General features: G+C 44.9%; 1 protein-coding gene across 3 annotated transcripts in view; it reads left to right on the top strand.

The window, feature by feature from the left end:
* ift70 (intraflagellar transport 70) overlaps window positions 1-16,812 on the top strand; it is a 112,376-nt gene that overhangs the window by 30,165 nt on the left and 65,399 nt on the right. For all 3 annotated transcript variants that reach the window (XM_070901140.1, XM_070901139.1, XM_070901141.1), the window contains exons 7-8: window positions 8,500-8,628; window positions 12,074-12,123. In XM_070901140.1, coding sequence (XP_070757241.1) covers window positions 8,500-8,628; window positions 12,074-12,123 — 179 coding nt within the window. The remainder of the gene's footprint in view (window positions 1-8,499; window positions 8,629-12,073; window positions 12,124-16,812) is intronic.

Raw genomic sequence — 16,812 nt, 5'->3', positions numbered from 1 at the left:
TGCTGGTTAAGGAGGAGATTAATGCAATAGTTAGGAAGGACATTAGCTTGGATGATGTGGAATCTATATGGGTAGAGCTGCAGAACACCAAAGGGCAAAAAACATTAGTGGGAGTTGTGTACAGACCTCTAAACAGTAGTAGTGACATTGGGGAGGACATCAAACAGGAAATTAGGGGTGCATGCAATAAAGGTGCAGCAGTTATAATGGGTGACTTTAATATGCACATAGATTGGGCTAACCAAACTGGAAGCAATACGGTGGAGGAGGATTTCCTGGAGTGCATAAGGGATGGTTTTCTAGACCAATATGTCGAGGAACCAACTAGGGGGGAGGCCATCTTAGACTGGGTGTTGTGTAATGAGAGAGGATAATTAGCAATCTCGTTGTGCGAGGCCCCTTGGGGAAGAGTGACCATAATATGGTAGAATTCTGCATTAGGATGGAGAATGAAACAGTTAATTCAGAGACCATGGTCCAGAACTTAAAGAAGGGTAACTTTGAAGGTATGAGGCGTGAATTGGCTATGATAGATTGGCGAATGATACTTAAGGGGTTGACTGTGGATGGGCAATGGCAGACATTTAGAGACCGCATGGATGAACTACAACAATTGTACATTCCTGTCTGGCGTAAAAATAAAAAAGGGAAGGTGGCTCAACCGTGGCTATCAAGGGAAATCAGGGATAGTATTAAAGCCAAAGAAGTGGCATACAAATTGGCCAGAAATGGCAGCGAACCCGGGGACTGGGAGAAATTTAGAACTCAGCAGAGGAGGACAAAGGGTTTGATTAGGGCAGGGAAAATGGAGTACGAGAAGAAGCTTGCAGGGAACATTAAGACGGATTGCAAAAGTTTCTACAGATATGTAAAGAGAAAAAGGTTAGTCAAGACAAACGTAGGTCCCTTGCAGTCAGAATCGGGGAAGTCATAACGGGGAACAAAGAAATGGCAGACCAATTGAAAAAGTACTTTGGTTCAGTATTCACTAAGGAGGACACAAACAACCTTCCGGATCTAAAAGGGGTCAGAGGATCTCGTAAGGAGGAGGAACTGAGGGAAATCCTTATTCGTCGAGAAATTGTGTTGGGGAAATTGATGGGATTGAAGGCCGATAAATCCCCAGGGCCTGATGGACTGCATCCCAGAGTACTTAAGGAGGTGGCCTTGGAAATAGCGGATGCATTGACAGTCATTTTCCAACATTCCATTGACTCTGGATCAGTTCCTATCGAGTGGAGGGTAGCCAATGTAACCCCACTTTTTAAAAAAGGAGGGAGAGAGAAAACAGGGAATTATAGACCGGTCAGCCTGACATCGGTAGTGGGTAAAATGATGGAATCAGTTATTAACGATGTCATAGCAGCGCATTTGGAAAGAGGTGACATGATGGGTCCAAGTCAGCATGGATTTGTGAAAGGGAAATCATGCTTGACAAACCTTCTGGAATTTTTTGAGGATGTTTCCAGTCGAGTGGACAAGGGAGAACCAGTTGATGTGGTATATTTGGACTTTCAGAAGGCTTTCGACGAGGTCCCACACAAGAGATTAATGTGCAAAGTTAAAGCACATGGGATTGGGGGTAGTGTGCTGACATGGATTGAGAACTGGTTGTCAAATAGGAAGCGAAGAGTAGGAGTAAATGGGTACTTTTCAGAATGGCAGGCAGAGACTAGTGGGGTACCGCAAGGTTCTGTGCTGGGGCCTCAGCTGTTTACACTGTACATTAATGATTTAGACGAGGGGATTAAATGTAGTATCTCCAAATTTGCGGATGACACTAAGTTGGGTGGCATTGTGAGCTGCGAGGAGGATGCTATGAAGCTGCAGAGCGACTTGGATAGGTTAGGTGAGTGGGCAAATGCATGGCAGATGAAGTATAATGTGGATAAATGTGAGGTTATCCACTTTGGTGGTAAAAACAGAGAGACAGACTATTATCTGAATGGTGACAGATTAGGAAAAGGGGAGGTGCAACGAGATCTGGGTGTCATGGTACATCAGTCATTGAAGGTTGGCATGCAGGTACAGCAGGCGGTTAAGAAAGCAAATGGCATGTTGGCCTTCATAGCGAGAGGATTTGAGTACAGGGGCAGTGAGGTGTTGCTACAGTTGTACAGGGCCTTGGTGAGGCCACCTGGAGTATTGTGTACAGTTTTGGTCTCCTAACTTGAGGAAGGACATTCTTGCTATTGAGGGAGTGCAGCAAAGGTTCACCAGACTGATTCCCGGGATGGCGGGACTGACCTATCAAGGAAGACTGGATCAACTGGGCTTGTATTCACTGGAGTTCAGAAGAATGAGAGGGGATCTCATCGAAACGTTTAAAATTCTGACGGGTTTAGACAGGTTAGATGCAGGAAGAATGTTCCCAATGTTGGGGAAGTCCAGAACCAGGGGTCACAGTCTAAGGATAAGGGGTCAGCCATTTAGGACCGAGATGAGGAGAAACTTCTTCATCCAGAGAGTGGTGAACCTGTGGAATTCTCTACCACAGAAAGTTGTTGAGGCCAATTCACTAAATATATTCAAAAAGGAGTTGGATGAAGTCCTTACTACTATGGGGGATCAAGGGGTATGGCGAGAAAGCAGGAATGGGGTACTGAAGTTGCATGTTGAGCCATGAACTCATTGAATGGCGGTGCAGGCTAGAAGGGCCGAATGGCCTGCTCCTGCACCTATTTTCTATGTTTCTATGTAATTCCACCATATTACTCTTCCCCAAGGGGCCTCGCACAACGAGATTGCTAATTATCCTCTCTCGTTACACAATACCCAGTCTAAGATGGCCTCCCCCCTAGTTGGTTCCTCGACATATTGGTCTTGAAAACCATCCCTTATGCACTCCTGGAAATCCTCCTCCACCGTATTGCTTCCAGTTTGGTTAGCCCAATCTATATGCATCTTAAAGTCACCCATGATAACTGCTGCACCTTTATTGCATGCACCCCTAATTTCCTGTTTGATGCCCTCCCCAACATGACTACTACTGTTTGGAGGTCTGTACACAACTCCTACTAATGTTTTTTGCCCTTTGGTGTTCTGCAGCTCTACCCATATAGATTCCACATCATCCAAGCTAATGTCCTTCCTAACTATTGCATTAATCTCCTCTTTAACCAGCAATGCTACCCCACCTCCTTTTCCTTTTATTCTATCCTTCCTGAATGTTGAATACCCTTGCATGTTGAGTTTCCAGCCCTGATCATCCTGGAACCACGTCTCTGTAATCCCAATCACATCATATCTGTTAATATCTATTTGCACAGTTAATTCATCCACCTTATTGTCCAATCTAACCTTTATTTAATAGTGTTATTATTCGTACAATTTTTAAATGAAAAAGCAGGACCCCACAGCTGGGAATCTCGGGATTACTACCAGAGCCACGTGCTTATTATCGTAATAGATAACACAGATGAGGAAGGTCAATGTGTGGCTGAGAGTGGTGTGGGGAGGAGTGTTTGCATTTCACGTGACACTAGCACCAGTACTGGGACAGGAAGGAGTTGGGATCCACCTGATCTGGAATAGGACCAATGGTAGAATGGATAAATAGGGCTGTAAGTAAGACTTTAAATTAGTAAAACAGGGTGAGGGTTCTGGTGGAAATAACAGAAGCCTGAAAATAAAAGGAATAGATGAGAGAACGGGCAAACCAAGTGAAGGAATAAGGGTAACAAACAGTCAGGGAACAGAAAGTTATAGAACTTTATATAAGTATAAAGTATTTAAAAAAGCTAGAGGAACGATTAATTAAAAACAAATTAAATTCCCTGTACAGCACAGTGCACAGCAATTAAATATTGCAAGTTGTATCATGTTTAGAAAGGATAGGGAAGAAAGAAAGCATGTGGGACCGCTGTACTAATTAGAGATGACAATGGCAGTGGAATAACTAACAGAAAAATAGAAACAGAATCCATGTGGATTGAGACAGAGGATAAGAAGGGATTGATCACAGTAATAGGGGTATATACAACCACCTAATAGTGGAAGGAAAATGTAGGGAGAAATATATATGCAAATCTATGAAATGAGTAAAAGACATGGCATAATAATCATGGGAGATTTCAACTACTCCCAAACATACTGGCAAGAGGTAGTAAAAGGGGAAAAGAGGATGGTGATTTTATAATGTGTATAGGACTCCTTTTTTACCCAGTCTGTAAGAAGCCCAACAAGAGAGGGAATAGGAAATGAGCCAGACCACAGAAGGGAAGTAAGTGTAGGGGAACATATAGGCAGTAGCGATCACAACATAAGGTGTAAGATAATGATTGAGAAAGACATAAGCAAGACTATGACCGAAGCAATAGATTGGAAAAAGCTGATTTTGAGGGGATGAGAATGGAACTTGGGAAGATGAACAGGGAAAAAAAATATTGCAAACAAAGAGATAGAACAGCAGTGGGAGATATTTAAAAAGGTAATCAATAGAGTCCAGGAGAAATACGTATCGGCAAAAAAACAAGAACAGACTATTCAATAATGAAACACCATGAATGAATAAAGAGATAAGGGCAACATTGAAACTACATAGTGCATACTAAAGGAAGCTAGGGAAGACATAGCAGAGGCACTAGTGTGTATAGGGAATAGAGCCAGAGGACTGGCGGACAGCTAATGTTATTCCAATATTTTAAAAAGAGAGCTAGAACAAATACAGGGAACAATAGACCAGTTAGTTGAACGTTAGTAATAGGAAAGACAATCGAATCTTTGCTATATTTTGAGTTTCTAGCTATTTTTCTATTTGAGTAAAGAATAGTCAGCAAGGCTTTCAAAAGGGAAGGCCATGCTTGACCAACTTTATTGAATTCTTTGAAGAAGTAACAACAGAAAGAGTAGATAAGGGTCATGTCATAGATGCAATGTACTTGGATTTTCAAAAGGCCTTCGATAGGATGCAGCATAGTAGACTCATGACTAAGGTCACAGCATTATAATCGATTCGGACATGATGTCAAAACATGGTAATCAATGATTTGTCTATTGAAAATCACATCAAACATATGCTGACACACAATAGTAATAGTAATACAGAGATCAAAACCATATTACCCCATTGATCTCTGGGCAGAATTCGTTGGTGGCATGGTCGTCTCACGTTCTCTGTCTGTTTGATGGTTCTTTGTCAGCTCTGTAGTTCTCTTAACTGTTCGGTGGTCTTCGCTACTTCCTCTGCACTGAGCTTAGGGGACAATAGTTATTACAGCCCCCGACCAGGGATTGACGAGGTTAGTTTTAACAGAACTCCAGCTGATCAATTTGTTTCCAAACTTGCCATTAATCATCTAGCTGTCTCGCTATTGTTCAAGCTGGTTATCTAGATCCCTAGAGATTGACAAGGTTAGTTTTCATAGAACTCCAGCTGATCAATTCTAAAGGGGGTTGCATGAACAGAGACACCTGGGGGTATATGTGCACAAATTGTTGAAGATGGCAGTGGCAGGTTGAGAAAGTGGTGAAAAAAGCATACGGAATCTTTGGCTTCATAAATAGAGGCATAGAGTACAAAAGCAAGGAAGTTATGATGAACCATTATAAAACACTGGTTCGGCCTCAACTGGAGTATTGTGTCCAATTCTGGGCACCGCACTTTAGGAAGGATAGGAAGGTCTTAAACTATTTGTTTGCAGTGATTATACTGGGCCAAAATTCAGCACATATTATCTAAATAAAGTCTACTTCAATAAATAAGATATTCTCTCAGTGTTCCTCCGTCACTTATGTTCTTCTTTCACAATAGCACCAGGTAAATAGGCTTGACAAATGGTCACCACTATTCACAAGAGACAAAACATATTTACATATTTTTTTCAAAATATCCAAATAAAAAATAGAAGTAAGTAAGTCCTACCCTACCTTCATCTTCAGCCTGGGAAAGCAGCGGGCCAGCCTGTGCGGTAGGCCAGTCGGCCTAGGATAGGGACGAGACGCACCAGCAGCCGGTGTGATGATGATGATCGGGTCCCACGCTGCAGCATGCACACTGAGAGGCTGAGGGCAGGAGCTACAGCGCTTGCGCGCACAACTCCAACACGCATGTGCAGACGACTCGGCACTGTTTTCAGCGTGGGACGCTGTCTCCGCCTCCGACCCACTGCGCAAAGACCCGGGAGAGGCCGGACAGCGTACAAAGTGGCGACCTATTTTTTCCGAGCAATTTTCCACGCTGAAAAGCTGCGCATCTCCGGTGAGTGTGCCGAAAAAAGGGATGGGCCAGTTTAGAGCCCCATAGAACTCCAGATGATCAGCTTGTCTCCAGATTTAACATTAATCGTATTTACGGTCATTCGGCCCAACGGATCCATGCCAGTGTTTATGCTCCACATGAGTCTCCTCGCACCCTTCTTCATTTAACCCCATCAACGTATCTTTCAATTCCTTTCTCCTTCATGTGTTTATCTAACTACCCCTTAAATGGATTTATGCTATTCACCTCAATTATTCCATGTGGTAGCGAGTTCCACATTCTAAGCACTTTCTGGGTAAAGAAGTTTCTCCTGAATTCCCTATTGGATTTATTAGTTATTATCTTCTTATACTTATCGCTCCTAGTTCTGGTCTCGCCCACAAGTGGAAACATCTTCTCGAGGTCTACCCTAGCAAACCATTTCATAACCTTAAAAACCTCTTATTAGGTCACCCCTCAGTCTTCTCTTTTCTTTAGCCTGTTCAATCTTTCCTGATCGGTATAACCTCTCAGTTCTGCTATCATTGTAGCAAATCTTTTTTGCACCTTCTCCAGTGCCTCTATATCCTTTTTATGATATGGAGACCAGAATTGTACACAGTACTCCAAGCGTGGTCTAACCAAAGTTCTATACAAGTGTAGCATACCTTCTCTGCTTTTCAATTCCATCCCTCCAGAAATAAACCTCAGTGCTTTCCTTTTTTATTGCCTTATTAACCTGGCATTACCTTTAGTGATTTGTGTATCTGTAGCCCCAGATGCCTCTGTTTTTCTACCGTATTTAGACACGTGGTGGGGGGGAATTCATTTGTGCCCGTTTGGGGGCGGTATCATCCGGGAGGTGGGACATTTAGTGTCAAGCGCGGAAATACCTCCGTGCTAGCTATATTCGGGTTATCGGCCCCAAAAGGAAGTGGAACGCAAAATAACGTGCTCCACTTCCTTTCTGGAGCGGACACGGAGGGAACAGGGCGCAGTGCTACGCACTGGGCAACATAGCCGTGTAGGAAGGGCTCTTCCCTTCGTTAAATGGAAGGGCCGAAGCTGCAAACTCTGCAGTAATGAAAGGGGCCTCCCTGGACCACCGGGGAGCGGGCTGCCATGCCAACAGCCCGACACTCAAGTAGAGTCCTTTTTGAAAGACTTCTATTACATTGCCCCTCTCTTTTCAAGAGAAAGCAGCCCCAGACTGTTTAGTCTTTCCTGAATAGAACAGGAATGATTGTACCTGGGACTGTTGTGCGAATATGTGAACAATGCAACAACTGGTAACATACCGATTCTACTCCGCGCTGTGTTCTGCGTAACAAGCACCGCCATTGTCTTCAGTGGTGGCTGGGACCATAGGAGGGAGCAGCGTGCGGCGGCCCGGCCTGGAAATCACGCGGTCCCGGCCTGCAAGACCATCAGCAGGCCGGGGCCATTGGAGGGAGCGGCATACCACTACAGGGAGCAGTGCGTGCTGCTGCAAGAGGGCGACGGCTACGAAGCCAGGTCGCTGATTGCAGTGCGGGCAGGCACAGCAGGAGGGGCAAAGGAGCGGCAAGAGTCCATAGAGGGAAGTGACCGGGGCCCAGGAGAGGCGTGAATCTGGGGCCGAGAAGAGGCGAGGGCCCAGAGGCAGCACGGGCCAGCCCACACTGCGATATGTGTATGCGCTCGGTCTGTGCAGCAGAGCTGGTCCCCAGTTAGTCTTGGGTAATCCCTGCCACTGGACCAAGACCTAACTCTGTCAAGCCCGTGTGGTGGCTGATGTGCAACGGCCACCACACATTAAAAAAATCCAAGCGCAAGCATCTTCCACCCATCACGATGTAGTTCTGGATCTGGAATATTAGGTCCTTCATTGAAACACTTGTGAACTCATTCCTTTTTGGCGTGGAAGCAAGTCATCCTCGCTTTGAGGGACTGCCTATGCCAGGATTTTCTTTCTAGAGTCTAGAACTAGGGGGCACAGTCTCAGGTCCTCCTTTTAAGACTGTTGAGCAAGAATTTCTTCACTCAGAGGATTATGAATCTTTGGAATTCACCCCCCAGAGGGCTGTGGATGCTCAGTCATTGAGTATAGTCAAGGCTGAGATCGATAGATTTTTGGACTCCAGGGGAACCAAGGGATATAGAGATTGGGCACAAAAGTGGAGTTGAGGTCAAAGATCAGCCATGATCTTAATGAATGGCGGAGCAGGCTCGACAGGCCATATGAACTACTCCTGCTCCTAATTCTTATGTTCTTTTGTCCTTGAAATGTAACCTCTCGCTAATTGTTCAACTAGCTTTTGTTATCATTTGTTCTTTTTCAGAGCTGAGTGTTGGCATGACAACTGAAGGGATTGACGTCAGAAGTGTTGGAAACACCTTAGTGCTCCACGAAACTGCATTGATTGAAGCTTTTAATCTTAAAGCAGCCATTGAATATCAACTGAAGAATTGTAAGTGTAAAGTCAAAAATAATTAGAACTGTTTTGTAGATGTAACATACACTTCTTGCTGAGGCCAATTTATTTTTCTGAAAGTTTCTAAACGCTTGCAGATTAAATGGAAATGTATGACAACTAAATTAATATAAAGGGAGTGATCAATAACCTTGATGTTACCAGACATCCCTTGTTACTATGGGTTATTCTGTTAAAACATAATGGCACAGAATTTGCTGGGAAAATAACAGGGATTTTAACACGCACATCGTTAATAGTATGTAAATAACTCAGTAATTTGGGGCGAGGAAGAGATACGCCATGAGTTGCAGATCGCTACAGATTGCTGGGCGATTTTCACCGTTCTGCCGTTGGAGAAAAAATTAAACTGTTCAGTCTGATTCCTGCTTATTTACAGTTTAAAAAAAATTTATTTTCCTTTCTGTCTCTTATTCTCTCTCTCTTAATCCAATCTTTCTTTCCCTCGTTTTATTTCTCTTTCTGTACCTAATTTGACTCTAATTCACCCTATTTCCCATTCACCCTATTTCCATCTCTGTCATTCATCTGTTTAATTCTCTATTCTTAAACAGATAGACTGCTGATCCCATCATCCGTTGAGGTTCCAGATGCTCTGTTAGCAGCTTGCATTTTGCAGCGGTAAATTTTTTGAGCTAAAGTGTGAGGGAAAAAAAAATCCAACAAACGAGACACCCCCTGGATGCCCTGCTCCAACAAATTCTGGCCAATAATTCTTCTACATTTTTAAATTGGATGGTGGTACTCGCTATTTGATTTTGTTCTCGTACTTCATTATTTTTCTAACATTTATAAGACAATGATTGTAACATTACATCAGATTATATATACTGGGATTGTTTGTTTTCTTTAAAAATTACTATTTAGCAAATGTTTTAACTAGCCAAAAATGAACACCATGGATGAATAATGAAATATGGGCAAAATTGAAACTTTAAAAAAAATGCATACCCCCCAAGTACATAGATAATAAAGGAGAGATGACAGAAGGGAATACAAAGAGATTAGGAAAAAAGTCCAAAAAAAACAATTGGGCAAAGAGGAACTACAGAATTAAATTAGCAAGGAATATAAAAAGAAATAGGAAAGTATTCTCCAAGCATATAAATAACAAAAGGAAAATCAGGATAAGGATAGGGCCACTAAAGGATGCACAAAATTAATTCACAGGTAATAACAGCGAAATGTCATAAATAGTTATTTTACCTCAGTATTTACCAGGGAGACTAACAGAAGAGAACAAAAAAGATATCAAGACATTTAAGATAGAAAGCTGGAGATAAACTAATCAAACTTAGAGAGGATAAAACCCCTGGTCTGGATAGATTGGATTCACGCATACTAAAGTAATATAAAGAATATTTAAAAAATATGTATAAAATTAAGGTTAATTAGAAAAAGAATAGTGCCAGAGGATTGACAGAAAGCTAATATCATTCCTATATTGAAAAAGGGAGATACAAGCCCAGGGAACTATAGACCAGTTAGCTTAACGCTGGTGGTAGGAAAGATAATGGAATCATTACTCAAGGATATAATAGACACGAGGCTAGAAATTTGGTTGGCGGGTTCTTAAGGTGCTAATGTTGGGCATCGCTAAATTTAGCGCTGGAAAATGGTTTGCAACGTGAGCCACAAAATTCAGTTGTTGCGCCCTGACAATGGCGTGGAGTGCTAAGGGAGGCATTTCACACTTCTTTTAGGGCGCTATGCCGGGTGAGCAACTGAATATCCCGTGCTAAAGATCCAGCTTCGTAGCACCCTAAGTTAGGCCTCCCTGCAAAAAAAAAGGAATCGGGATAAACAACAGAAAAACATTCCCTATACATTACTCACCCCAAATAAAGTTAAATCGCATAAAAAATATATATCAATCACACTTGCCTCATGCAGTCATTCCTTTCCTTAGTGCCCTGGGACAGCTGTTCACGCCAACTTTCTCTGGCGGGATCACTACAGGGTGCTACTGGTGCAGCGCAAACCAAATTTTGCATCCGTTTCGATACTAGAGGGTGTTGCACACTGGCGCTATACTCCCGGTCGATACTCCTCAGCACCGCCGGTACCAACACACTGAATTTGCTGGGCATCGTTACTGCCAGCGCTCGTGGCTGCAAACCCTTTAGCGCCCCTCGCGAGGGGCCCTATCCACCGAATTTCTTCCCCCCCCCCCCAGAACTTTTAAAAGGCCATTTGATAAGGTACAGCACAGTAGACACACGACTAAGGTCATATATAAGAGCATATGGAATCAAGGGACAAGTAGCAGAATGGATAGCAAAGTGGCTATAAAACAGAAAACAAGAGAACCGGAGATAAAGATATTTACTCAGACTGGTGGAAGATAGGAAGTGGTGTTCCACAGGGGTTGGTGCTGGGACTGCTGCTGTTCACCACTCCACTTGTCGCGCACTCCACTTCCTGTCGGGACCAGCTTGGGGGCGCTACCCGGGCGAGAGTTGGTACGCTATGCGGCCTCTCTATGCAGTGCTGATGCGTTCCAAGGGCCCTCGCCTTCTATTAAAGCGGAGTGTACGCTGCGAGCTCTGCAGGGTTTTCAGGGGCCTACACTAGACTACCAGGGATGCGGGATGTCGTGGCCACAGCCCAGCACCGGAACGGAGTGCCCGGCTGCACGATTGCGGCACAGACCCACCGAAAATCGACACTGAGGCCGGACCGGTAAGTCGGAGGCTAGCCCAAAATGGCACAGCGCACCTCCTCTTTAAATTTCACCCAGCAAGCCGACTGAGGCCCGCTGCATGACCTGCGAGGCTGGCGCTGACATCGCCCGCGACAGCCTCACTGGGCGCTGCCCAATTTCTGCTGCAGGGTGAAAACGGGTAACCGCGCACGCCGATAATGTCATCACCCGCGGCGTAGCGGGCTGGAGCGCTACCAGAAGTGGTGCGGTGTTACTAGTTTTGCACCTCCGCTAACTCCCGTGCAATTTCACGGGAGCCGGTAGCGTTTTCCCCCCCCCCCACCGAGCGAAAACACTTTTGTGCCCCCCAGGAGGGTTTGCAGAATTATGACTTATATTCCATTCATGATGTTGACTGTAACTCACTTGTGACCTTGGCCCAGAATTTCCTCGGAACCGCTCCTGCTCCATGTGCGGAAGCCGTCGGAAACACGTTAACAGGGTTTCTGACACACATTAGTCTAAGTTACAGCGGTGGACTGGGCACAGCTCTAAGGAAAGTCTAGTCCTTTGTTATTCATGATTCATTGGGTCAACCAATTTGAGAGAGAAATCGTATCCCGTGGGTTTTGTGTGTTTGTTCTGATAATTGTTCTGTGTTTTATAGCTATATGTAATATTTTAATATATAATCTGATTTCTTGATGGGAGACTATTGTTGCAGTGTTAGAATATTATTGAGCTCAATTATGCTTTGTCTTTCGTCTCATTAAACAGATGAAGCAGCACAAGAAGCATTGACAGACATGCCACCACGATCTGAAGAGGTGAGCTGATTTGCTGATTGATAAGGCTTTTAAAATTAAAATCCACACTTAATGGGCTCAAGTTTCTAGGCGCAGCCCCGAGATCCACATCTGTTTTCCGCGCTCAAAAGCGCGTCAAAAACTTACGGAGCAGTTCTCCGGTTCACAGCAGCTTGCTCCCAGCTCGGCGTGGCGAGGAGAGATCTGCGGGGGGCGCGGCCAAAGCGTGGCGAGGAGAGATCTGCGGGGGGCGTGGCCAAAGCGTGGCGAGGAGAGATCTGCGGGGGGCGTGGTCAAAGCGTGGCGAGGAGAGATCTGCGGGGGGCGTGGCCAAAGCGTGGCGCCGATTCTGAGACTGCAGGGGGGCGGGGCCACATCCGAGCAGAAGACATCGCACCGGCAGCCCTGCGCATGCGCGCTGGAGCGTGCGCGTGTGTGTGCAGTAAGACACAAACATTGGCACTCGGCCATTTTTAAAGGTAAATGAGGAAAAGTGCTGATTTGTTTTGTGGAGCTGTGGAAAGGCCTGTGAGTGAACTTTTGGTGATTTTTTTTTGAGCCTGAAGGAGTGCTTTTAGCAGCACTGTTGAAGAAATCACCTGCTGAAATCAGTGAGTGCTGCTTTTTGCTGCTAAACTTCCAGAACAAGTGCTGCATTGGTGCATGCAAAATAAGGACTGTGTGTTTTGAAAAATCAGAGTGTCAGTTCAATACAGCAATGGAACAACGTCCACCAAGAACAAAGAATTTTTTGCATGAGGAAGTGGAGACATTAGTTAACGTCATTGAGCAGAGATGGTAGGAGCTGGATACCAGCAACAGAGGTCGTGTAAAAGTGCCACCTAAAGAAATGAAGAAACGCTGGAACCAAGTTGCAGAAGATTACTGCGCAGTGGTGCATACCATGAGATCTGGAAACCAGTGTAAAAAGAAACGGCACGACCTTGGTCAAGTAGTTAGTGTAAGTAATATTTAAATTGTTTAATGGAATCATAATTGTAAATGTGACTATCTGTATGTCCCACCCTGCAGAAAGACTCTGTAAAAAGTTATACTTTAATCTTTGCAGAAGAAATTGGCCCACAACAAAAGGGAAGCAACTTGAACAGGAGGAGGCACGCCCAATCTGCATCTACTGACACCCTTGGAACAGAGGGTAGCTGCTATGATGAGTCGTACATGGAGAAAAGCAATCAGTACAGCACAAGCTGGTCCCACACGCGAGGAAGAGGGTAAGTCCTGAAAATGCATCGTGGCCCTTCAAACCAACCTGCTGCCTGGCCTGCTATGTGTGAGAGTACTCAAGCCACCCATCCTGCCCCCTCCTCTGCTGCTAAACATTTGACTGTTCTGATATATTTTGCAGAAGATGATGATGCCAACCCTGAAGAACCAGATGCGGACAATCCAGACTGGCTGCAGGTGGCGATGACGGAAATGTCTTCAGGGGAGACCTACCAAATTAATATTTATGAGCCCACATTAGCGGGCATCAGAGTTTCAACCCCTTGTCCTGTTTCCAATGTTGCGGGTCCCAGTAGTGCTGGTGATATAATGGAGCAGTTTACACCCACTGACCCACCATCCCAGCCCAGGGCTCGCACTCGAGTGGTGCCGGATGCAAGACCCAGGCCCGCACCATCCCAGCCCGCAGTTCCCACTCTAGTGCTGCCGTTTGGAACACCGAGCGTCCCACCGTCCCAGCCTGTGGCTCCCAGTGTAGTGGTGCCGCGAGGCAGACCCAGGCAGAGAAGGAGATTGGAGACACGCTCTCCTGAGATGCAGCGTGCAACAGATGTGGCTCAGGTTGTGGCATTGGGTGTGGAGACCAGTGAGCTTACCCGATCACTCGTGGACAGCGTCAGTGCGGTGGGTGAAGAGGTAACGGTACTGACGGGAGAAATAGCCATGACACGGGAAATGAGGGAGGAAATGTCCAAGGGAGCGCAATCGACAGCACAGGCCGTCAGTGAGGGCATGCAAATGACGGCACAGGCCGTCAGGGAGGGCCTGGGTGAGGTAGCTGCTGCAATAAGGGCACAGAACCCGGCCAATCAAATGACACCCCCATGAAGAAGTGAACATCACCGAGATGTGGATGAGAGATGGTTGCAGCCTTTCTTTGCTGCTTTTGTTCTTGTTCTTGATGTAACTGTAGTAGCGTTTTTCACATTGAAATTGTTATGTAACTTTTGTAACTTTACAAGTTTATAAGTGATCTTAAAGTTTTTAAGTGACCTTAAAGAGTCATATTAAAAAGTAAAGTTTGATGCAACAAATATTTTATGACACTGACGTTAACTTTTCAATAAAATATTTTTTCATTAAAACTGAATCATGTTCCATTAACACAACACAACATAGGAACAACTCCAAAAAATAAACATGTCCATGCGCAACAGTGGTCGCAGAGCCCTCAGGCATCAGTAATTGAAGCGTTCACGGATGAGCTGCTGGCGCAGGGCTCGAACAATCGTTATAGGAGCACGATGGACCACCCTCCTCCGACCTCGTGCTCCGGCATCAGGCACTTGCATTCTTTCCTGATCATCGTCATCATCCTCATCCTGCTCTTCCAAATTACTATCATCAGGCACTGGCCTCTCATGTGGGTCTTCTGGTTCCACTACCAGCTCCTGCTGCCTCATGATGGCTAAGTTATGCAGCATGCAGCACACAACAGTGAAATGACCGACAATCTGAGGAGAGTATTGCAAGTGGCCTCCGGAATGGTCCAGGCATCGGAAATGCTGTTTCAAGATGCCAATGGTCCTCTCTATGATGCTGCGCATTGCAATGTTGTCTTGATGGTCAGCTTCCGTCCGTGTTACGCGTAGGGGCGTCATGAGCCAGGTGGCCAGGCCATACCCTTTGTCTCCCAGAAGCCAGCTCTGCCCTTCTGGCTGCTGCTCAAACATGTCAGATATAATGCTGTCGCGTAGGATGAACGCATCATGGGTGCTGCCAGAGTATCTCGCATCGACTGACATGATGCGCTGCTTGTCGTCACACACGAGCTGCACAGTGATGGAGTGGAAACCTTTTCTATTCCTGTACTGCTCGGAATCCTCCACCTAGGTGCTCGCAAGGCGATGTGGGTACAATCAATGCAGCCCTATACCTTTGAGAAGCCAGCAATCCTGAATAAGCCCACAGCCCTTTCTGCTGGCCGACTGGCCCAAATCACTTCACAGCTCTGGTGGCTGCTGTCCGAACCGTGTCCCACCCCTTTCTGCTGGCCAAACGGCCCTATAAAAATAACCTCAGCTCGGAGGCTGCTGTGCTGCTGCTGCTTCAAACAGGTAGGAAAATTGATTTTTTTATATTTGCTTTATTTATCATTTATTATTCAGGATGGCTCTTTATTTGTAGAAGTGAAGCTGTTGAATGCTTGTAAAATTTAATTACTCCCTTCCTCCCCCCTCCCCCCCATCTCTCGTTCCCTACACCTGATTTGTAACTACGCCTGATTTCCAAGTGTAGGCAAGGTTTTTCTGAGCGTACAAAAATCTACACTTACGCCATTCTAACTTAGTTTTGAGTAAGTTTTTACTGCTTAAACTTGCAAAACACGTCCCCTTTAAAAAAAACAAAATCTGTTCTACAATGAAACAGTTCTAACGCACTAGAACTGGAGCAAACTAAATGCCGAGAACTGCAATTTCTAAGATGCTCCATTCTAAACTATTCCTCCAAAAAAATAGGAGCAACTCAGGCCGAAACTTGAGTCCAGTGATACTATCACTTACTGTTTTTTCAACTGGTTAAAATGCAACTAATTTGGTCACACATATCCCAACATGCTTGAGATTGTGCCTATCAATTTTATTTTTTTCTGCTGAATAAACCTGGCAACTCTGGCCCATACAGTTATTTTCTACTCTTAACTTTTGTTATCCAAGTTTCTGAATCAAAACCAAAGGATAAAACTGTATAAAAGCTATGGTCCCTAACCTTTGAGATTCAGTTGCTATGAAACATAGTAAACATAAGAAATAGAAGCAGGAGTAGTCCATTCGGCCCTTCGAGCCTACTCCACCATTTAATAAGATCATGGCTGATCTTCTACCTCAACTCCACCTTCCTGCACTATCCCCATATCCCTTGGTTCCCTCAGTATCCAAAAATCTATTGATCTCTGTCTTGAATACTCTCAACGACTGAGCCTCCACAGCCTTCTGGGTAGAGAATTCCAAAGATTCACATCCTTTCATAGAATCATAGAAAATTATGACACAGAAGGAGGCCATTCAGCCCATCGTGTCTGTGCCGGTTGAAAAAGAGTCACCCAGCCTAATCCCAGCTTCCAGCACTGGGTCCATAGCCCTGTACGTAACGACTCTTTAACTGCATATCCAAGTACCTTTTAAATGTGATGAGTGTTTCTGCCTCCACTACCCTTTCAGGCAGTGAGTTCCAGACTCCCACCATCCTCTGGGTGAAGAAACATTTCCTCAACTCCCCTCTAATCCTTCTACCAACTGCTTTAAATCTACGCCCCCTAGTTATTGACCCCTCTGCTAAGGGAAATAGATCCTTCCTATCCACTCTATCTAGGCCCCTCATAATTTTATACACCTCAATTAAATCTCCGCTCAGCCGCCTCTGTTCCAGTGAAGACATTTCTCCTCATCTCAGTCCTAAATTGCCAACCCCTTATTCTGTTGAATTGAGGTACATTTTGGTTTGGTGACAAAAAGTGGAAAAGTA

Source organism: Pristiophorus japonicus, chromosome 15 (genome assembly GCF_044704955.1).
Source record: "Pristiophorus japonicus isolate sPriJap1 chromosome 15, sPriJap1.hap1, whole genome shotgun sequence".
In the NCBI taxonomy this organism is placed as follows: domain Eukaryota; kingdom Metazoa; phylum Chordata; class Chondrichthyes; family Pristiophoridae; genus Pristiophorus; species Pristiophorus japonicus.
Note: the sequence above shows the minus strand (reverse complement) of the source record. Positions and strands in the feature narration are given on the sequence as shown.